Source organism: Cyprinus carpio, chromosome B25 (genome assembly GCF_018340385.1).
Source record: "Cyprinus carpio isolate SPL01 chromosome B25, ASM1834038v1, whole genome shotgun sequence".
NCBI lineage: Eukaryota > Metazoa > Chordata > Actinopteri > Cypriniformes > Cyprinidae > Cyprinus > Cyprinus carpio.
In genome coordinates, this window is record NC_056621.1 from 9,939,319 (window position 1) to 9,961,844 (window position 22,526).

A 22,526-nucleotide genomic window follows, 5' to 3' on the forward strand; every position below is an offset into this window, starting at 1 on the left:
CTTAAATCAAACCAGTCTGGTTTTTACAGTACATACCAAGATGTGACGGTGGGCCTGTGGACCACTCTGAAGTAGTATTAGAGATAGTGAGGATTTACTGGGTGTTGAGCTTTTGGTATTTTTCAGACTTGGGAAAATCTTGTGCACTTAGTTCCGGTTGTTTGCACAAGTTCTCAAGAGGCCAAGTGTGAGTATTGCAGGCCCAAAATGAATGCAGTAGAAGATAAAAAATGATAGTACATCAAGGTAATTCTATAATTTACATTTTATGTAATAACTGAGCTCAAACCCATAAATCATTTCATTAAAAATATCATTTACAAGTTAGAAATAGTACAGGGGTTAAATGTCCTTTTAGAAAGTTGTTCTGCTGTCCACATCAGCAACATATTTACACGTCTCTGGATCTACACAGAGCTCTCTCCCTGCAATTGTCTTAAAGCTGAAGAGAAAAGTCAGAAAATTAAAAGATGTAGATCACATTCTTTTAGGGACAAGTCTTCCATTTGAAGATGAAATAATGTTTGATGACACTCACACAATAGCTCGTGTGGGACAGATGATGCTGGTCCAGTAGTAAGATGCACCCATTTCAGAGGAATTTTCACATCAGTGATCTCTCCACAACAGTTTGATTGTAGAACTATAAAGCTGAAATATCCCAAATCAGAAAAATATCATGAATCTGTTTGTTCATGCACAAGAAAGAAGACAAAAGTTTTTGAGAATATTGGTATGTATCTATATTTTCAAATCACCAACTGCAACACTAAATTGCAACAAGTAAAACTAAGACTTACTTTAATAATCTGAAAATGAGTCTTATTTAACAAAAAGAGCCCTCCTCACTTGAGGTCATCTGCACAGAGCAGAAGAGCACCAGAAACAGCACAGGCTACACAGTTACAAAAGCATGAATAAAATAGTACTTAACATTTTCATTTAATTTATTTCAGTGTCCCTTTTTACCCAAATCAGTCTCATATAGAATCATCAGCATCAAAAATATTCACATTCTATTGCCTCTACATTTCATTTCATTCACATTGCCTTTTTTAGTTTATATTTGAATGCTTAACAGATCTGGTATTAACAAGTATTCAGTATTCAATTCAGCTATTTCACATATTACAGTTTTTCTCAATTCATCGCTAACATTTGCAAACCAGCAAGTGCATTTCTCAAGACAATTCAAACAAACAGAATCACACAGTGGGTAAACAAATTTCCGGTTTACCTGAATAATGCAGCCTAAAAATCCTTTAACGGATTTGGATATTAGAAGTGTATTAGTATGTTATGTATAAGCCAGGTTAAAGAGATGGGTCTTTAATCTAGATTTAAACTGCAAGAGTGTGTCTGTGCAAGAGTGTGTCAAGTCTGTGCACCAGGAACAACACAGACATCAGCTTCTCATTCTTCAAGATGTTTCTTCACAATGACAGAAAGAATCAGTAGAAGTTCTGCAGACCTTGAAGATCTCAGAGCTGATGTGTTTAGACGTATTCCTCGTAAATACATTCAGATAGACCCATTTCTGAGTATCAACATTACATGAGAGTAGTTTTAACTCCTCCTTTTTTCTGCTTTGTCAGTCATGTGAAAATGTTCAGAGTACTTTTCTTTCAGATTCATTGAAAACATGTTTCATGAAAACACACAGCTTCCTCTTTTCAGGCCTGTCAAGCTCAGCATTAAATTAACAAAAGCAAAAGACTTTGATAAAATTTGAATTGCACTGTAACCAAATATCAGGTGCTTAACATTGTCCCTTTCCTCACAAGTAAACCCAAAGACCTTGATTAACAGATTCAGTTGTGTTTAATTAAAGCACTAAACTTAAGATGTTGGACCACTGGAAACAAGACTGAGAACCCCTTCTCTAAGAAAACAAATCCACCTCTTAGTTTCTAGTGACACTTGTTTGTCTAATAGAGAAGTTAGAATAATTCAGCCTCCAGTTAAACTGATTCACAGAATTAAAATATGAAAATATAATGAGGGGAAAAGGGCAGCTTTACATTTGCAGTTAGTGACAATTAAAACATTGTGACACTTAAGGGTTTCCATTCACAATTAAATGTTATTTTGAGTCTGACTAAAATAGTAATTTGTCTTTTTAAAATGGCATGTAAACATTTTAGTCTAACTGAAATCATACCAGTCCACTTTTTTTTTCTTTTTCTTTTTTAATACAGTAGAGGTTTAGATGTGACTGTGGACTGTGATGCTCTGAGGTAGTATTAGAGATGGTGTGGATTTAGGTGGTGCTGAGCCTTTGACATTTTTCAAACCTGGGACAATCTTACACACTTACAGTCACGATACACTGCCGGAAGAAACGATGGAGACGTGGATAACATGAACGGTATTTAATAGAAGAATCACAGGGGTAACAGCCACAACAGGAACAGGGGAAAGCACACTTAATCCAACACGTAAACCCGACAAACACAGACTGAACTCGAACTTAAGTACACAACTTAATTAGGGAACAACGAGACACACTTGGACTCAAATGAACAATCAAACACACGAGAAACTGGGTCAGGGCAGGCACATGGAGGGGAAAAACACACAGATACATGTCCATAACCCTGACACTTACTTTCTGTTGTGTGCATGTTTTCTTAAATCCCAAGACCTCACATGTTACTACTGCAGGCCTTGTAGCTCAGCATACATGTGTATTTTAATTTTTTTTATTTATAAGATTTTTTGCATTTCCCATTATCAAAGTGTCTTTTAATATTGACTTTTAAATCAAAAATATAATACATTTAAATGAAAAGTTTCAAAATGCTTTCATACTGTATGCAGTAGAAGATAAAAATGTTGCTAAATGAGGATAATTTTATCATTTATATTTTAGTAAATAACTGAACCCAAACACATAAATCATTTATACAATAGTTGAACATTTGACCTTTATAATAGACGGTTTATTAATAGACTGTTGTTCTGCTGCTGCTCAGGCAGTCTCTATCTCTCAAATTGTGAAACTTGTGTATTACATAAATTCATTGCACACAGACTGAAGTAGTTTAAGTCTTTGGTTCTTTTAATTGTGATGATTTTGGCTCACATTTCACAAAAACCCACCATCTCAACAAATTAGAATATTTTATAAGACCAATAAAAAAAAACATTTTTAGTGAATTGTTGGTCTTCTGGAAAATATGTTCATTTACTGTACATGCACTCAATACTTGGTAGGGGCTCCTTTTGCTTTAATTACTGCCTCAATTCGGCGTACTAAATTATTTAGTACGTATTATCTAACATAACTTGGGCAAACATTTTCACATAATATTTTGTGTAGCCTACTTTCATCAGTAGGTGACAGTAATGGACTGCAGAACAGTATTAGGTATATGGCTAGCTAATCATACACATGTAACCATAACCATATATATATATATGGTATATATGGAAACGTGTTGCTGAAAACACGTTTGCATTTAGTGAATTTTGTATTTAGACAATTCACAAATAAAAATCCACCACCAGAGGTCAGTCGAGAAGAACTGTGCTGCTGATACGAAAGAAACGTTTCTCACCCATCATACTTCTGAAAACCACATGCATCTACACAGACACATTAATCTTGCTTCCTTTTTTCCATCCAAAGGTGAAAAAAAAACTCTAATGTGAAGGTGTTCTATTTGCATACAAACTGTAGCCAAACATCCACAACTATTTAACACTTTCAGCTTTTCCTGAAGCTCAACTCCAAGTCAGTTTTGTATTAGACCAACTACAGTTTGATATTACTAAACTTTGTGAAAAATGATGAAAATTTGCATTACAAATAGATTTAAGAAGCTAAATTGATTTAAATATTTTGTTTTCTCCCTACCATAAAATGCATTCAGTAACATTAGAATATAGGCGTACAAATACATATAGACTACAATAATGTAAACATTACAGGCTGTTGTAGACACATTCATATGGTGATATAAGAATGTTATTAGAGGCCAGGCTTAAACTCTAAAGTGTTCTTGGTCTGAAAAAGTTTGAAAGCCCTTGTGTTAGGCCAACTGATCAGCCCTCAAAATCCGTCACTAAATACCACTGTAGTTTCTCTGAATCCCAATCCCACCTCTACATGGTCAAATCACACAGATAGCTACGTACATACAGTATCTGGAGCGAAAATGGACAGCATCACTTCCTATTTCCAACATGACGTATTTGCGGGCAGAAAAGAGAACTAAACTGTGTTATATTTGAAGATTACACTTTCTCAAGTTCAACAGTAGAATATATGACTACAAACCTATGTGATTGAAAACACCACACACTGTACATCAGATGCATAAGGTCATAAACTGTTTCCAAACTTTCCGTCTGGTTTACAGAGCAATTTTAACACCCCAAAAGAACTGCGTTATTAATGATGTACAGTCTGGGAAAAATCCTGGGCTAGTGACTTGTTTTTGCTATTATTAGGCCTAAGTAAACAATACTTGCCTCATTGTTCACATGCTGTTTAGTTTCACAGTCTGAGGGAAGCAGATACAATATGAATCAGTGTCAATACTTTTTGTCTTCATATGATTTTTATTTATTTATTTGCTGTAGCATAGCCAATCTATAACTTCTGCCAGATGAAACCATGTCCATTGTTTGTACACTGCCCAGAGTAACCGTATGTTTACCTGTCAAGCGGAATCACATTTTGGCATTTTTTTTTTTATTTTTAAGCATGTTAGATCTGTCCAGTGATGAAAAGCTTCAGTTTTCACTCAGTCTAGTCTTGCTTCTTTTTTTGTCTCATTGCTTTGGTCTTTCTTTTTTTATTTTTACTCAGCCTTTATGAAGCACCTCAAAAATTTATAATCTTTCTGTTTACTGTTTACGAGCTGTTTTCATATATAAATCATAGACTGTATAAAAAGGTATAAATGCGCTAAATGACTTTTTGATTGACAGACTCATTAGACCGCTCACAAGCAACAATGGTCAAAATTCAGCCTTTTGATAATGGCTAATCCTGACAGTTTGTATTTAAATTTAAACCTACTTCAGATAAGAAATGTGTTTTTTAATATTTTTTTAAAGGGTACTGAATTTATAGAGACACTATGAAGCTGTGTCCGAAAACAAAAATGCTCCCAATTCTTTTGTGCCCTATGTAACAAACCAGTGCACTATACAATCGGGTCCCTGCCATTTTATTACAATTTGTTTTTTATAAGCATGATCGTTTGCATTAATTTACCAAACGTTGCAAGTTCAGGTTTACCTAACATTTATAGCTATGTCCTAACAACGTCTATTTTCTTCTAAACATTGTAATAACATAATCATGTGTACCACTTGCATTTAAACACTGCATCCATGGGGCTGCATAAACATTGCATCCGTAGGGGATGCCGTTGTTTCGCAGGATATGTGACGTCAGAGCACGAAACTGGGAGCACATCGATCTAGTACGAGTTAACGGGTGGAAAGTCACGGGTTTGACTGCCGTTCCAGTGCACTTTCACGGGTAGAAGGTTGGAAAAACACAGGTTATAGGTTGCCTGGAATGCAGCATTACTCTTGAGTGTTCACAGATATTCCAATATGGTGGATGGCTTATGTATAGCGTCCCTTCCATGGTACAACCGATGTACACTCACTGAAGCACTATTTCCCACTATTTTTCTATATAAAATAGCTTACAGAACCTGTAGGACAACAAAGGGACACCTGTGGCTACATTTCCACAGATAAAGGTTAAAGGTTTTTCAAATGTGCCGAAATCTTGAAACCTGAGCACCTCTGTAAGTGTGAAGAGTGTGAATCATGGCGAAAGATAACAAAATTATTTTTACACAAATAGAGTCAAAAAAGTCAAATACTGACCCAAAAGTGTCTTTATTGTGAGGAGGTTACATTAGCAAAAACTTAAATAAACAGATCATCATAATTACATGGCCTTAAATGACACATTACAAAAATATTCTGATTCATTTCATGTTCTTCTATAAACTAGATTCTTTGAGCCATAGGCTGATAATCTGCAATACGTTATCTTTCAGTACAAAACACTCTTTTTAGAAATACATTAGTAAGACAAATGACAGATGAGTCAAAAAGATAAACAATTTAAACAACATACATTCTGGACTGTTTAACCCCATAGCTTTAATATACTGATCAGTTAGGGACAATGCATTTGTCGGTGAGTACAATAATTGCATTCTTTTTTTTTTCTTTAGTTTAGCTCGGACTCCACACTTGTCCAGTGCTTCCAAATTGGTTCAGAAGTTGGAGGACGCAGGTGAACATGATTACAAGGTCCCCTGGCTTCCGACGTTCCTGCTGTCAATGATCTTGATGTTCTCCTTTACCCATGAGTCAGTGGGGTTGGCACACACGTAATGACCCTTCACAGTCTTGAACCTGTATTCAGAGAAATTCAATACCATCAAACACAAGGGAATTGCTCTGCTGGTCAAATTAGTTCAAACCAGTTTAAACATAACAATATTAATGACTATTTATATAACAGATGTAAAGTTATTAAAAATATTAAATATATAAAAACAACAGATATAAAAATGGTTTTAATAATAACACTACTGTAATTTTTCAGAGATACTGTATATTGTTGAGACACTTACAGCACGGCTTCTTTGGGGCACTGCTGGCTTGTCCTGCTGTACTCAACCACTTTTTTGATTGGCACAGGACGGGTTGAAAAGGTAAAACAGCACCTTTGTGGTCCAATACGCAAACCTAGATTAAAAGAAAACAAGTTTTTGTTAAAACAGTATACAACTAGACTGTACGTTGCACAGACTTTAATGAAATGTTTTGCATATTTTACATTGCCTTGTTTTTCAGTATGTTAATATATCTCTGTCCTCCATCTTACCTTCACTGAGGCTAACTGCGCACAGAAGCACCACCACTGCGGAGAAAATGACGAAGCGAGAGGCGGTCATTTTGGCCGTTCTGTTGTATTAGATTGGCTGGATGTACAGAGAGTCTGTTAGAAGTAAAGCACTCAAGCTGGCCTTGCTGCTGTGTGGCTCATTGTCCGGGCAGTCCGACTTTATAGAGACTCTTCTGTGAGGGAATATCCTTCTATGGGTGGAATTTGAGTAGGGAGATTTAGGTTTGAATTCACCCACACAGAAAGAAAGTCCGACAGTATCTGTCGTCATCTCACACGTGCTTCTGACCTTCACAAGTCATACTTAGGCAAAGCCTATTTGAGGGACAGCCCTAACAGCAAAGCTTTCACTTCCTCTTTCGCTACGCTGGCTAAAAAACAAAACACAACACTGGAGTACTGAACACAGCGTGCCATTATACTAGAAGGAAATTAGATGCATTAGACTCACACTCATGCCATTCCAAACACAAAAGCGTCATCAAAAGCATCATGAATTTTGATGAATGTATTTGGTATTACAGAGGGGACACAGTTTTGTTAGTTTTACCAAATATTGTGGATTTTAAACAGAGAAAAACATGAGAACATGAAAATAGTTTGGTCAAATATAAAAGTTTTTCTGGAAGGTCAGACTGTTCATTTTTGGGAGAACTACACCCTCCCAGTCAATTTTTAAATTGTGGAATAAATTATTTCTAAATATAAATTATATATAACAACAACAATAATAGCTTAATAAAATTATATTTTATTACTGCTAGAATAAATACTTTAATAGAAAATGTGACTGAACGAACGCATATGTATCTTGTAATAATAATTATTATTAATTCAGTTAAATTACATTTTATTACTGTTATAATCAGTGGTGGTCAGTAGCTTTACTTCGTTACTGTACTTAAGTATATTTTTCCAGTATCTGTAGGCCTACTTTACTGGAGTAGTTTTATTTTTAGTAACCTTTACTTTTACTTCACTACATTCCAATGCATAAGATCGTACTTTTTATTTAACTACATTTCATAAAACATATCGTTACTCATTATAATATATCAGGTGCTCGGATTCAAGAACGAACTGATTCTTTTCAATGAACCTTTTAAATCGGTTCGCAAATCGCACCAAACAATTCATTCACGAATTTGAATGATCCGATTGCAGCTGTTCTCGAGTCGACAACTCACTGATTCAAATGAACCGTTTAGTGCGAGTCTCAAGTGAACTCAATTCACAATTAAGAATCGGGAGATCTTGTGAGCGCGCGCGCTACTGATGCTGCTAAAAGTAAGTTACTTATGTCGAATTTTAGGATTAATTATTGTAACTGAAAATTATATTTAGGTCAAAACTGTCATTTTGTTTGTGAACTAAATCTTCTGTAAAGGGTGATCTATTTAAGCCCACTGAAATGCTTGAATGCAGACACATCAGCATCAGTGACTCTTAGGTCAAAAAAACAAAAACAAAAAATCAAAACAAAAAAAAACCCCCAAAAACAAAAAAAATCACACCATTAAAATAACACAGATTTAATAAAATAACTAATGCTAGTTCAAATTCCCCGCTGCCATAACATTAACAGTTCTATTAAAATGCTATGCATTTAGCCCTATGTGACGTCTGTTTTTATATTGTTTATCAACAGTATAAATGTTTATATTGTTTGAATTAACTACTAGCCAAGTAGACAAATATGAATGTTTAGTCATAACCATACTGAAAATAAGTAAATATTGGTAGCTGATGCTAACTTTCTAGCTAACAAGCTTGCTGGTGCTAAGTTGAGGTAATTTTTAAAAAATAAAGTCCAAATATTTTTATTCAGTCACCTAGATAGATTACATCTGAGGGAAAAGAAAGGCTGTGATGTTCAGAACATGGTAACTACAGTAATTATCAAAGTGGGAAGTAATGTCCTCTGGGGGCATTTGGCCGGGATGTTTTTACACCACAGACATGATGTGTAGAGAAGAAAAAAATCATTATGAAAATATAATTATTTTTTCCTTAAAAGTTAAGGCCTTATTCTCATATCATATATAACTGTGATGTTCTGCAAAACAACAAATTTGAAAACACTTTTTTTCTCACTGGTGAAAATCTGATGGTCAGATGTGACCCTGGACTCACAAAACTAGTCTGAAGTAGTTGGTGTGTTATTGTTGTAGAAGAAGAAAATAATTTGTTTTTTTTGTAATGATGAATTTTTCTTTTATGGCAAATATTATTTGGATATTAAGTAAAGATCATGTTCCATGAAGATATTTTGTAAATTTCCTACTGTAAATAAATCAAAACTTCATTTTTAAGTAGTAATATGCATTGCTAAGAACTTCATTTAGACAAATTTAAAGGTGATTTTCTCAATGTTTTGATTTTTTTGCACCCTTAGATTTCAGATTTTCAAATAGTTGCATCTCAGACAAATATCATCCTTTCCTTTTATTCAGCTTTCGGATGATGCATAAATCTCAATTTTGAAAAATTATGACTGGTTTTGTGGTCCAGGGTCACAAATCTGTTTTCTCTCAGGTTCATCGCAGTGTAAGCTTCATAGTGAACATTACTACATCACTCTCGTCAGCGTAGTCCATATCAACAACAAAAATATATTTTGACTCCATGTAGTGGTTATTTTGAGAAAATTTTATTTTTTTGTTATTTTCCAGGTATTTTGAGCAGTAGGATTATAAAAAAATATGTGCTAATATAAAATTTAATTAAGTAGCCTATATAAAATTGCAAAATAAATCTATCTATCAGTACTTTTTTACTTAAGTACATAAAAAATCGAGTACTTTTGTACTTTCACTCGAGTAAAATTGAAAAAAGGAGTACTTTTACTTTTACTGGAGTATTATTTTATTATACTTATCTGTACTTTTACTCAAGTACTTGATTTGTGTACTTCATCCACCACTGGTTATAATAAATACTTTATATAAAAAGTGATTGAATGTCAGTATATGTAACTTAAAAAAAAAAAAAAAAACATTAGTTAGCATCTAATTTGATTCCTGTTTTTGTTCTGTTGCTGTAATAATAATAATAATAATAATAATAATAATAATGTTTTGATTTATTTTTATTCCTGTTTTTGTTCTGTAAATACTTTATAGAAAAATGTGATCGAATATGTAACTTAATTTTGTTTTTTGCTAGCATCTAATTTTGATTACATTTTTGTTTCTGTTGCTGTAATAATATCTTTTATTGATATAATAATAATAATAATAATAATAATAAATTATTATTTAACTAAATTAAATTATTGTTATAAAACTTTATAGAAAATGTGATTGAATATGTAACTTAATTTTTTTTAGCTAGCATTTAATTTTAATTCCTGTTTTTGTTATGTTGCTGTAATAATATAATATTATAATAATAATTATTATTATAATTATATTATTAATTTGATTCCTGTTTTTGTTATGTTGCTGTTATTATTATTATTATTATTTTTAATTAAATTTATTTTTATTGTTGTTACTAAATAAACAATAACATGCATGTTGTATGAACCCTCTTATTTTGGTAAAATAACATTTAGCAGATTCTGCAAGGTGTATGTAAACTTTTGACTTCAGCTTTATTGTTGTATTTTGTTACTAGTAGAATGAAAGAATGAATAGTCTATATATGGACATTCTGGAGCCTATAATAATAATAACAACAACAACCATATATTCTGGTAAGGGTAAGGTTTTTGTCCTGTCTCTCACTATGATTTTTCTTTTACAGCAGGATTTTTAATTTACAAAATGAATGTGCTAAATATATCTCATTGTTAAGCATTGTTTTTTTGGCATAAGTATGCATTTTTTCTATAAAATATAAATCATTTTATTGGTGTCCCCTGATTTCATGTCAACCCTGTTTTCTTCATCAAAAAACCTTTGTAAAATAATGTACATTCAAGTAACATCACTTACATCATGAGCTTACATCATCTCTCAACCAGGATTCCTAAACTTAAAACACAAGCATGTTTCTCTCTCACTTCTTTAATGTTCTATTTTTGATGATTTATGAGGCTTGACAATATAAAAAAATATTTCTTACATTCAATATAATCAATATTTGCAAGTAAAATCCTTTTAAAGTGTACAATATGTGCTTTTGTGAACTTTTGTGACTATTAGCTAGCAATTAGCAAATTTGTTTGAAATTGTCAAACCTGTTACTGTCACCCTGTTACTTTTAATAGTAACAGGGATGACAATGATTAGGTTTGTCCCAGTTTTTAAAGATTGCCTGTGTAAAATTCAAACATTTTAAAGGTCACCCTCTGTATATTTTTTAGCTAAAGCTTATATCATTCAGTGGCATTGTAATTAAATTATTAATTGAGATTGTTTGTGTCGGTAACAGGGTTGATAAAAATACCAAAACATGAGGTATAAAAATAATCATAAAATATTAAATTACATAGCCTGAGATGGCACAATACAATTTCTCTTTCATTTTAAGATGTCTTCATTTCAGAGATGTTTAAAAAATATTGATAAAACGTGGAAAAGGCACCGATTTTGTGGAATGACCCATGCAATAGGGAATTAAAAACATTACCACATTATGATAATTTTATCACTGATATTTTATTAAAACAACTGAACCAATCACATAATTATTCTGTAAATAAATTGTTTTATATGCACATTGGAAATAACACAAGGATTAAATATACAATATGAAATGCACAGTTCAAATAGAAACAGTGCAGCCTCTTTTAGACTGTTGTTCTGCTGTCCACTTTATCAATATGACTCTTCACCCAGGTGCTCTCTGGATCTAGAACTCTCTCCCTGCTTTTATTTTAAGCCTGAGAGGAGAGACACAACAATAAGTTTCTAGAACTCTCTCCCTGCTTTTATTTTAAGCCTGAGAGGAGAGACACAACAATAAGTTTACACAACAATAAGTTCATGTTAAATGACACTCATGCAACACAATAGTGCGTCTGGGATCAGCTGCTGCTGGTCCATTCTTCAAGATGTAGTAAGACATATGAAAACAAAAAGTTTCGCTAGTTTTTTACAGAGAAACTTAAATAGCAAACGTTATTGTGAATTAAAAAATGGTGTTGCGTCGTCACATCAGACTTCTCAGTAAGACAAGACTGGGACAGCTGCTGCTGGTCCAGTAGTAAGACGTCACAGCACTTTTTTTTTGCTGGAATCTTGTGAAAGTTGATTGTTGTCTAGTAGTAAGTATTAACGAAATTTTTTGAATTCGATCATGCAATCACATTTTAAATCACCAAATGCAACAAATGAAACTCCCATAAATAATCTGAAAAAATTAAAAAGAGCACTCACAGCTTGAAGTCATCTGCACAGAGCAGAAGATCATGCAATCACATTTTAAATACAGCAAACACATCACAATGACAGTAGTAAGACATCATTTAGATAATTCTTCACAATTAGTGATCTCTGCAGACCTGATGCATGAAGTATCTCAGAGCTGATGTGTTTAGACTCGTATTCCTCGCTTGAAGAAAAAATTGCAATTCAGATAGACCCATTTCTGAGTATCATGACTATTACATAGTCAAAGAGAGTTCACCTTAAGCGTAATAACAGGAGAAAATTGAGAAAACTCAAAGCTCTCCTTTTTTCTGCTTTGTCAGTCATGTGAAAATGAAGATCTCAGAGCTGATGTCACAGAGTACTTTTCGAAACTTTCCTTCTTTCAGATTCATTGAAAACATGTTTCATGAAAACACACAGCTTCCTCTTTTCAGGCCTGTCAAGCTCAGCAATAAATGAACAAAATAAAAAGACTTTGATAAAATTTGAATTGCGCCGTCACCAAATATCAGGTGCTTAACATGGTCTCTTTCCTCACAAGTAAACCCAAAGACCTTGATTAACTGATTCAGTTGTATTTAATTAAAGCACTAAACTTAAGATGTTGGACCACTGGAAACAAGACTGAGAACCCCTTCTCTAAGAAAACAAAACCACTTCTTGTCTCTAGTGACACTTGTGGTCTAATAGAGTAGTTAGAATAATTCAGCCTCCGGTTAAACTGATTCACATAATTAAAATGTGAGGGGAAAAGGGCAGAAAATGGCAGTTTTTAATTTGAAGTTAGTGACACTAAAAACATTGTGATACTTAAGGGTTTTCACTATTAAATGTTATTTTGAGTCTGACTAAAATAGTATTAGGCATTTAAACATTTTAGTCTAACTGAAATCATACCAGTCCACTCTTTATTTCTTTTTTCTTTTTTTTTTTTTAAATAAAGTACAGGTTTAGATGTGACTGTGGACTGTGATGCTCTGAGGTAGTATTAGAGATGGTGTGGATTTAGTGGGTGCTGAGCTTTTGACATTTTTCAAACCTGGGACAATCTTACACACTTACAGTCACGATACACTGCTGGAAGGAACGATGGAGACGTGGATAACATGAACGTTATTTAATAGGTGAATCACAGGGGTACATCCACAGCAGGAACAGGGGAAAGCACATGTAATCCAACATGTAAACCCGACAAACACAGACTGAACAGACTCGAACTTAAGTACACAACTTAATTAGGGAACAATGAGACACACCTGGAATCAAATGAACAATCAAACACACGGGAACCTGGGTCAGGGCAGGCACATGGAGGGGAAAAACACACAGATACATGTCCATAACCCTGACACTTACTTTCTGTTGTGTGCATGTTTTCTTAAGTCCCAAGACCTGTGTACTTAGTAACTAGATGTGTACGTAGTATGTAACCACAGTGCAAGTACACATTGATGCATACTAGTATCTACAGCTCTAATGTTTGTGTAACTACACATATGTAACAACACTGAATGGTATGTGTAAGTACAAATGTGTAACAGGACATTGGTAACAACACTTTTTGGTAATGAAAGTACACATGTAACAGGACTGACAGCACTTTTTGGTAAAGAAAGTGTTACACTTTTTATTAGATTTATCATGTAATTACTCTGATGTTACACAGCAGCGGCCAGTAAGTTAGGCTTTACATATAAATTGTGGTTGGTGTCCAGAGTTATACTTTATATTAAGTGGACAGATCCTGAGGAGTTACCATGTAAGTACACTGGTATTACACTTTGTAAATAACACAAAGTTTGAATATACAATATGAAATGCACAGTTCAAATAGAAACAGTGTAGCTTCTTTTTTTATATTAAGTGGACAGGTCCACTTTATCAACATGGACTGTATGACTCGGTGCTCTCTGGATCTACACAGAACTCTTTCCCTGCTTTTGTCTGAAACCTGATGGGAAAGACACAAAAATAAAATGTAGATCAAAAGTTTTTTTTTGTTTTTTTTTGTTTTTTTTGGAGTGTCTCATACAGATTGACTTTAGAGTTTGTAAATGATATAAAAGATTGATGACTTACACAATAGCGCGTCTGGTACAGATGCTGCTGATTCAGTAGTAAGACGTCACCAGTTTCACAGGAATCCTCGCATTACTGAACTCTCCACAACACTTAGATTGTGCGTCATCAATTGAAATGACAGCTGAAAAGTGGAGAAATAAGACAAAAGTTTGCATTTAATTATATCACACTAATCACAGCTTTTAAATCATCAAATGACACCAAATGAAATCTCCCATAAATAATCTGAATACATTTTGTCTTCATTCAAAAATTAAAATAAAAAAGAGCACTCACTGCTTGAAGTCATCTGCACAGAGCAGAAGAGCATCAGGAACAGCAAACACATCAGGCTTCTCATTCTTAAATGATCTTTCTTCACACTGACACAATGAATCAAAAGGAAGTTCCTTAGAGCTTCAAGCTTTCTGTTACACAGTTACACAATAATGAATAAAATAGTACTTAACATTTTCATTTAGTTTATTTCAGTGTCCCTTTTTACCACAATCAGTCTAATTTAGAATCATCAATATCAAAAAATAATCAAATTCTATTGCCTCTACATTTCATTACATTCACATTGCCTTTTTTTAGTTTATATTTGAATGCTTAACAGATCTGGTATTAACAAGTATTCAGTATTCAATTCAACTATATTTCACATATTACAGTTTTTCTCAGTCGCTTTAGTACATTTCTCAATTCATCCTTAACATTTACAAACCAGCAAGTGCATTTCTCAAAATAATAAGTAAAGGGGAGTCACTGAAAGTTTCTAAAGATCCATTTGGAGATCTACAAGATCCTTTTAGAAACTCACAAGACAACATGAGTTTCTCAGAAACTTTCTGTACATTTTCTTTTTTATTGATTTTTGTTTTAGGATAGAGTTGTAATGCAAAAGGTCCATTACAAATTGTAATCCTTTAATCTCATATTTACAGTTAACATGAATTTTTAGCATGGTTTTATCATCTACAATACTTATATCTTAATATCTTATGTATTACAGCATAGTTTAATCTTTTATCTTTTTATTGAAAGTCTATCAGACTGAAAACGTCCACCATTAGATGGCAGTATATGACTGCAGACACCATGAAGAAAAGTATCAAAATATATATACTGTCAATATTTAATTCTTCTAATTCTATTAACACTAAGTATAGAGTGTTTTAGTGTCTACATGAGAAGGGAAATGTATTACTAAAATAGATTTGTTTTTAGTCATATTGAAAATTCATGATAGCCTGACCTTAATATTTAAAACAAATGCATTGTTTCTTCATGATACAAACATTTGAATAAAATGTATTATACCTGTATGCAATAGAGAATAAAAACATTACTACATTTTGATAATTGTATCATTGATATTTTATTAAAACAACTGAACCCAATCACATAAATTATTCTGTACATAAAATATTTTATATACACAACGGAAATAGCACAAGGTTTAAATATACAATATGAAATGCACATTTTAAATAGAAAACAGTGTAGCTTCTTTTAGACTGTGAGACTCTTAGTTTGTGCTTTTGTAGCAGTTGTTGTTCTTTTGTCCACTTTAGCAACATGACTCTTCACCCAGGGGGTCTCTGGATCAACACAGAACTCTCTCCCTTTAATTGTCTTAAACCTGAGAGGAAAGACACAAAATAAGATTTAGATCAAAGTTTGCTTAATGGAGTATCTCATTTAGATTGACTTTACAGTTTGAAAATGAGATCATGTTGATGATACTCACACAATAGCGCGTCTGGGACAGCTGCTGCTGGTCCTGTAGTAAGACGTCACCAGTTTCAGAGGAATCTTCACATTAGAGAGTTCTCCACAACAAGTAGATTGTGCCGCTTCAAGTGCAATGGGAGCTGAAATATGGAGAAATAAGACAAAAGTTTTCAGTTTGACCATGTTGCCACATTTTATATCACCAGTTGCAACAAATGCAATACATTTTGTCTTCATTCAAAACTAAAACTGGAAAAGAGCACTCACTGCTTGAAGTCATCTGCACAGAGCAGAAGATCACCAGGAACAGCAAACACATCAGGCTTCTCATTCTTCAAGATGTTTCTTCACAATGACAGAAAGAATCTGTAGAAGTTCTGTAGAGCTTGAAGATCTCAGAGCTGTTGTGTCCAGAATAACATCTGAGCACCCTCTTATATGCATAGTCACAGACATATTCCTCATAAAGACATTCATGTAAATCCATTTCTGAGTATCAACATTGCAGACTGAGAGTAGTTTTAGCTCTTTCTTTTCCTCATCCTTTTTCTGCTTTGTAGTTTATGTGAAAATGTGGAAAGCACCTTTCTTTCAGATTCACTGAGAATGTGCTTCAGCAAAACAACACACAGCTTCTGCTTTTGCAGGTCTGTCAAGCTCAGCATTAATTTAACTAAATCTGAAGATTTGTGATCAAATCTGAATTGTGCTGTCAGCAAATATCATGAGCTAAACCTTTACCCCTTACTCACATATAAACCTAAATACATTGATTAACTGGTTCAAATGTGTTTGATTAAAGCAAGAACTTTAGATGTTGGACTACCAGAAACAGGAGCAAGAACCCCTGCTCTAAGAAAACACAACCTCTTCTTGTTTCTAGTGACACTTGTGATAATAGAGAAGTAAAAATAATTCAGCCACCAGTTAAACTGATTCACAGAATTTTATTTCAAACATTGTCATGAAGGTTAAGACAACACTTCAGTTTTTCATTATAACTTAATAAAAAATAAATAAATAAATAATAATACATAAATGAACTCAAAGATAACTCACTACCCTTAAAAAACACAGCTATAGCATACTTGTCTCTATACTCTCAATGTCTATCAGTTCCACAAAAGAGTCACCTCTATCTAGACTCTAGAAAGTTCTAGACTAGAACACTTTTCATATGGACCAAAATACATGACGTTTGTTTTTCAAAAAATAGCTAATCTTTTCTAAGGCAAGGCATGAGGTCATCCCCTTTTTTTCATTGAGACACATCAGGACTTTCTTCTTTTTTTCCAGGAACATGCAATTACAGATTTAGCTACCAGCAAACAGAGAATTAACAATAATCTTTCATGTTTGGTGATTTTAAAATTCAGAGGACAAATATGTAATATACACAACCTAGGATCAAGAGGAATTATTTTACCAATGAGTTGACTTATCAATATTTTAACCCCAAAACAATTAATTTTAGTGCATTCCCACATACAATGGAATAAAGTTCCCTGCTCCTGTTTACATTTTTGTAGCATATTTCAGGAATATTCGGGTTGAAGTTATGTAACTTAACTGGAGTCATATATTGTCTACTCAGCCATTTATACTGAAGCAGTCTCAAAAGGGTGCTCAGTGTCTGAGTTTGGGGTTTTGAACATGCTATTTGCCTCTCTTGCTCAGTTACAGTACATCAGTCTGCAGGTCAGACCGCCATGCTTGAAATCTGGATTCACAGAATTAAAATATGCAAATGTCATAACAGCTTTTCATTTAAAGTTAATGACACTAAGACAAAAATGTTAAGAATAAGATCTACTTAAGGGGATTCCATTCACTATAAAATGTTAAAATGTACTTAGATCCGGTTGTTTGCACAAATTCTCAAGAGGCCAAGTGTGAGTATTGCAGGCCCAAAATGAATGCAGTAGAAGATAAAAAAAAATGTTACTACATCAAGGTAATTTTGTCATTTACATTTTATGTAATAACTGAGCTCAAACCCATAAATCATTTCATTAAAAATATCATATACATGTTAGAAATAGTACAGAGGTTAAATGTCCTTTTAGACTGTTGTTCTGCTGTCCACATCAGCAACATATTTACGCGTCTCTGGATCTACACAGAGCTCTCTCACTGCAATTGTCTTAAACCTGAAGAGAAAAATCAGAAAATGAAAAGATGTATATCACATTCTTTTAGGGACAAGTCTTCCATCGAAGATGAAATAATGTTTGATGACACTCACACAATAGCTCGTGTGGGACAGATGATGCTGGTCCAGTAGTAAGATGCACCCATTTCAGAGGAATTTTCACATTAGTGATCTCTCCACAACAGTTTGATTGTAGTAACAAGTTTTTTTTTCTCCATTCTGTCACCGATGGAGTTTTGGTTCCTTGCCACTGTTGCCTCTGGCTTGCTTATTTGGGGACCCTTCATTTACAGCGATATCGTTGACTTGATTGCAAATGATTGCACAGATACTATTTAAACTGAACTGAGCTGAATGATGACATCACTGAATTCAATGATGAACTGCTTTTAACTGTCATTTTGCATTATTGACACATTGTTTTCCTAATTAATGTTTTTCAGTTGCTTTGACACAATCTTTTTTGTTTAAAGTGGTATATAAATAAAGGTGACTTGACTTGACTACTATAAAGTTGAAATATCCCAAATCAGAAAAATATCATGAATCTGGTTGTTCATGCACAAAAAAAGAAGACAAACGTTTTTGAGAATATTGGTATCTATTTATATTTTCAAATCACCAAGTGCAACACTAAATCGTAACAAGTAAAACTAAGACTTACTTTAATAATCTGAAAATAAGTCTTATTTAACAAAAAGAGCCCTCATCACTTGAGGTCATCTGCACAGAGCAGAAGAGCACCAGAAACAGCACAGGCTACACAGTTACAAAAGCATGAATAAAACAGTACTTAACATTTTCATTTCAATTATTTGAGTGTCCCTTTTTACCCAAATCAGTCTAATTTAGAATCACCGGCATCAAAAATATTCACATTCTATTGCCTCTACACTTGATTACATTCACATTGCCTTTTTTAGTTCTTATTTAAATGCTTAACAGATCTAGTATTAACAAGTATTTCAATATTATTCAATTCAACTATATTTCACATATTACAGTTTTTCTAAGTTGCTTTGATACATTTCTCAAATCATCTTTGACATTTACAAACCAGCAAGTGCATTTCTCAAAATAATTAGTAAAGGGGAGTCTCTGGAAATTTCTAGAGATCCATCTGGAGATCTACAAGGTCCTTTTAGAAACTCAAGAGACAACATGAGCTTCTCAGAAACTTTCTGTACATTTTATTATTGTTTTGGATATGATTATAATGCAAACCGTCCATTGCTAATTGTAATCTTGTAATCCTTGTAATCTAACAATGGACAAGAATTTTTAGCATGGTTTTATCATCTGTAATACTTTGGGAAAACTTTGCATAGTATCTAATGTATTCCAGCATAGCTTCATATTTTATCTTCGTCATTGAAAGTCTATGAGACTGAAAACGTCTACCATTAGACGGCAGTATATGACTGCAGGACAGTACCATGAAAGAAAATGTATCAAAAAAAGGAAATGTGCTGCTAAAATGGCTAAAATTTTTGTTTTTAGCCATATTTAGAAAATTCATGATGAGCCTGAGATACTGTATGTAAAACAAATGCTTTGTTTCTTCATAATAACACACACACTTTGTTTTTTATAGTTCACTGGGACTCTCCATAGGTGAAATGGCTTTTATACTGTACAAATTGTGTTTTCTATTGCCCTACACCTAAACCTACCCCTCATAGAAAACACTGTGCTTTTTTTATTTTCACCAAAAAACAAACAAACAAACATTTAGTATATTTTTTTAAGCCTTTTGAATTACGGGGACACAGAAAGTGTCCTCATAAATCACCTTCACACTGTAATACCTGTCACACCCATGTCATTATGCAAATTTGTGTCCTCAACCACGTAAACACACACACACTTTAATAACATTTAATATACCTGTATGAAATAGAGAATAAAAACATTAATATATTTTGATAATTTTATTATTGATATATATTTTATTAAAACAACTGAACCCAATCACATAAATTATTCTGTAAAAAATAAAATACTTTATATATGCACATTGGAAATAACACAAAGTTTGAATATACAATATGAAATGCACAGTTCAAATAGAAATAAACAGTGTTGCTTCTTTTAGACTGTTGTTCTTTTGTCCACTTTATCAATATGACTCTTCACCCAGGGGGTCTCTGGATCAACACAGAACTCTCTCCCTGCTTTTGTCTGAAACCTGATGGGAAAGACACAAAAATAAAATGTAGATCAAATTATTTTATTATTATTATTATTATTATTATTTTATGGAGTTTCTCATACAGATTGACTTTACAGTTTGTAAATTATATACAAGATTGATGACTCACACAATAGCACGTCTGGGACAGCTGCTGCTGGTCCTGTAGTAAGACGTCACCAATTTCAGAGGAATCTTCACATTACTGAACTCTTCTCCACAACACTTAGATTGTGCTACATCAATTGAAATGACAGCTAAAATGTGGAGAAATAAGACAAAAGGTTTCAATTTGATCATGTCACAACATTTGAAATCACCAAATGCAACAAATAAAACTGCCATAAATAATTTAAAAACAATCATTTTTGTCTTCATTCAGAACTAAAACTGGAAAAGAGCACTCACCGCTTGAAGTCATCTGCACAGAGCAGAAGATCACCAGGAACAGCAAACACATCAGGCTTCTCATTCTTCAAGATGTTTCTTCACAATGACAGAAAGAATCTGTAGAAGTTCTGTAGAGCTTAAAGATCTCAGAGCTGTTGTGTCCAGAATAACGTCAGAGCACCCTCTTATATACATAGTCAGAGACATATTCCTCATAAAGACATTCATGTAAATCCATTTCTGAGTATCAACATTGCAGAATGAGAGCAGTTTTTAGCTCTTTTTTTCCTCAACCTTTTGTAGTTTATGTGAAAATGTGGAAAGCACCTTTCTTTCAGATTCACTGAGAATGTGCTTCAGCAAAACAACACACAGCTTCTGCTTTTGCAGGTCTGTCAAACTCAGCATTAATTTAACTAAATCTGAAGATTTGTAATCAAATCTGAATTGTGCTGTCACCAAATTTCATGAGCTAAACCTTTACCCCTTACTCACGTATAAACCCAAAGACCTTGATTAACTGGTTTAGGTGTTTAATTAAAGCACTTAACTTAAAATGTTGGACCACCAGAAACAGGAGCGAGAACCCCTGCTCTAAGAAAACAAAACCACTTCTGGTCTCTAGTGACACTTGTGGTCTAATAGAGAAGTTAGAATAATTCAGCCACCAGTTAAACTGATTCACATAATTTTTGTATTTTTCTGCTCTTGTTTACATTTTTGTAGCATATTTCAATAATATTCGGGCTGTAGTGATGTCATTTAACTGGAGTCATATATTGTCTACTCAGCCATTTATACTGAAGCAGTCTCAAATGGGTGCTCAGTGTCTGAGTTTGGGCTTTTAAACATGCTATTTGCCTCTCTTGCTCAGTTACAGTACATCAGTCTGCAGGTCAGACCGCCATGCTTGAAATCTGGATTCACAGAATTTAAATATGCAAATGTCATAACAGCTTTTCATTTACAATTAATGACACTAAGACATAAATGTTGAGAAGGAGATCTACTTAAGGGGTTTCCATTCACTATAAAATGTTAAAATGTACTTAGATCCGGTTGTTTGCACAAGTTCTCAAGAGGCCAAGTGTGAGTATTGCAGGCCCAAAATGTATGCAGTAGAAGATAAAAAAATGTTAATACAAAAAGGTAATTTTATAATTTACATTTTATGTAATAACTGAGCTCAAACCCATTAATCATTTCATTAAAAATATCATTTACTGTACAAGTTAGAAATAGTACAGTGGTTAATGTCCTTTTAGAAAGTTGTTCTGCTGTCCACATCAGCAACATATTTACTCGTCTCTGGATCTACACAGAGCTCTCTCCCTGCAATTGTCTTAAACCTGAAGAGAAAAGTCAGAAAATGAAAGATGTATATCACATTCTTTTAGGGACAAGTCTTCCATTTGAAGATGAATAATGTTTGATGACACTCAGACAATAGCTCGTGTGGGACAGATGATGCTGGTAGTAAAACGGGAACCAGGAATTTTCACATCAGTGATCTCTCCACAACAGTTTGATTGTAATACTATAAAGCTGAAATATCCCAAATCAGAAAAATATTGTGAATCTGTTTGTTCATGCACAAAAAAGAAGACAAAAGTTTTTGAGAATATTGATATCTATCTATATTTTCAAATCAGAGTGCAACAAGTAAAACTAAGACTTACTTAAATAATCTGAAAATAAGTCTTATTTAACAAAAAGAGCCCTCATCACTTGAGGTCATCTGCACAGAGCAGAAGAGCACCAGAAACAGCACAGGCTACACAGTTA

At 33.5% G+C, this 22,526-nt stretch overlaps 3 protein-coding genes across 3 annotated transcripts in view; all 3 read right to left on the reverse strand.

Moving 5' to 3' along the window:
- The window catches only part of LOC109095550 (C-C motif chemokine 4-like), a 56,514-nt gene that overhangs the window by 31,469 nt on the left and 2,519 nt on the right, over nucleotides 1-22,526 (reverse strand). The window contains exon 2 of the mRNA XM_042753673.1: nucleotides 14,669-14,699. The gene's annotated coding sequence lies outside the window, so the exon portion shown is untranslated. The remainder of the gene's footprint in view (nucleotides 1-14,668; nucleotides 14,700-22,526) is intronic.
- Nucleotides 5,850-7,086, reverse strand: LOC109111489 (monocyte chemotactic protein 1B-like). Its single transcript, XM_042753663.1, has 3 exons — nucleotides 6,872-7,086; nucleotides 6,618-6,732; nucleotides 5,850-6,396 (listed from the first exon to the last, which is right to left on the reverse strand). Exons 1-3 carry the CDS (start codon nucleotides 6,939-6,941, stop codon nucleotides 6,285-6,287), a joined length of 297 nt encoding a protein of 98 aa, XP_042609597.1. The 5' UTR covers nucleotides 6,942-7,086; the 3' UTR covers nucleotides 5,850-6,284.
- On the reverse strand, nucleotides 15,776-21,003 carry LOC109071225 (C-C motif chemokine 2-like). The gene is made up of 6 exons (XM_042752776.1): nucleotides 20,760-21,003; nucleotides 20,482-20,608; nucleotides 20,258-20,348; nucleotides 16,276-16,342; nucleotides 16,025-16,148; nucleotides 15,776-15,916 (listed from the first exon to the last, which is right to left on the reverse strand). Exons 1-6 carry the CDS (start codon nucleotides 20,821-20,823, stop codon nucleotides 15,787-15,789), a joined length of 603 nt encoding a protein of 200 aa, XP_042608710.1. The 5' UTR covers nucleotides 20,824-21,003; the 3' UTR covers nucleotides 15,776-15,786.

Excerpts from the sequence above, each read along its gene's own strand:
- LOC109111489 (XM_042753663.1), bottom strand. The coding sequence starts at position 6,941 with ATGACCGCCTCTCGCTTCGTCATTTTCTCCGCAGTGGTGGTGCTTCTG. Across the intron at positions 6,733-6,871 it reads CGCAGTTAGCCTCAGTGAAG|GTTTGCGTATTGGACCACAA; the intron begins GTAAGATGGAGG and ends CTTTTAATCTAG. Across the intron at positions 6,397-6,617 it reads TGCCCCAAAGAAGCCGTGCT|GTTCAAGACTGTGAAGGGTC; the intron begins GTAAGTGTCTCA and ends CTCTGAATACAG.
- LOC109071225 (XM_042752776.1), bottom strand. The coding sequence starts at position 20,823 with ATGAGAAGCCTGATGTGTTTGCTGTTCCTGGTGATCTTCTGCTCTGTG. Across the intron at positions 20,609-20,759 it reads TGTGCAGATGACTTCAAGCG|CTGTCATTTCAATTGATGTA; the intron begins GTGAGTGCTCTT and ends TCCACATTTTAG. Across the intron at positions 16,343-20,257 it reads AAGTGGACAAAAGAACAACA|AGAATGAGAAGCCTGATGTG; the intron begins GTCTAAAAGAAG and ends GAAACATCTTGA.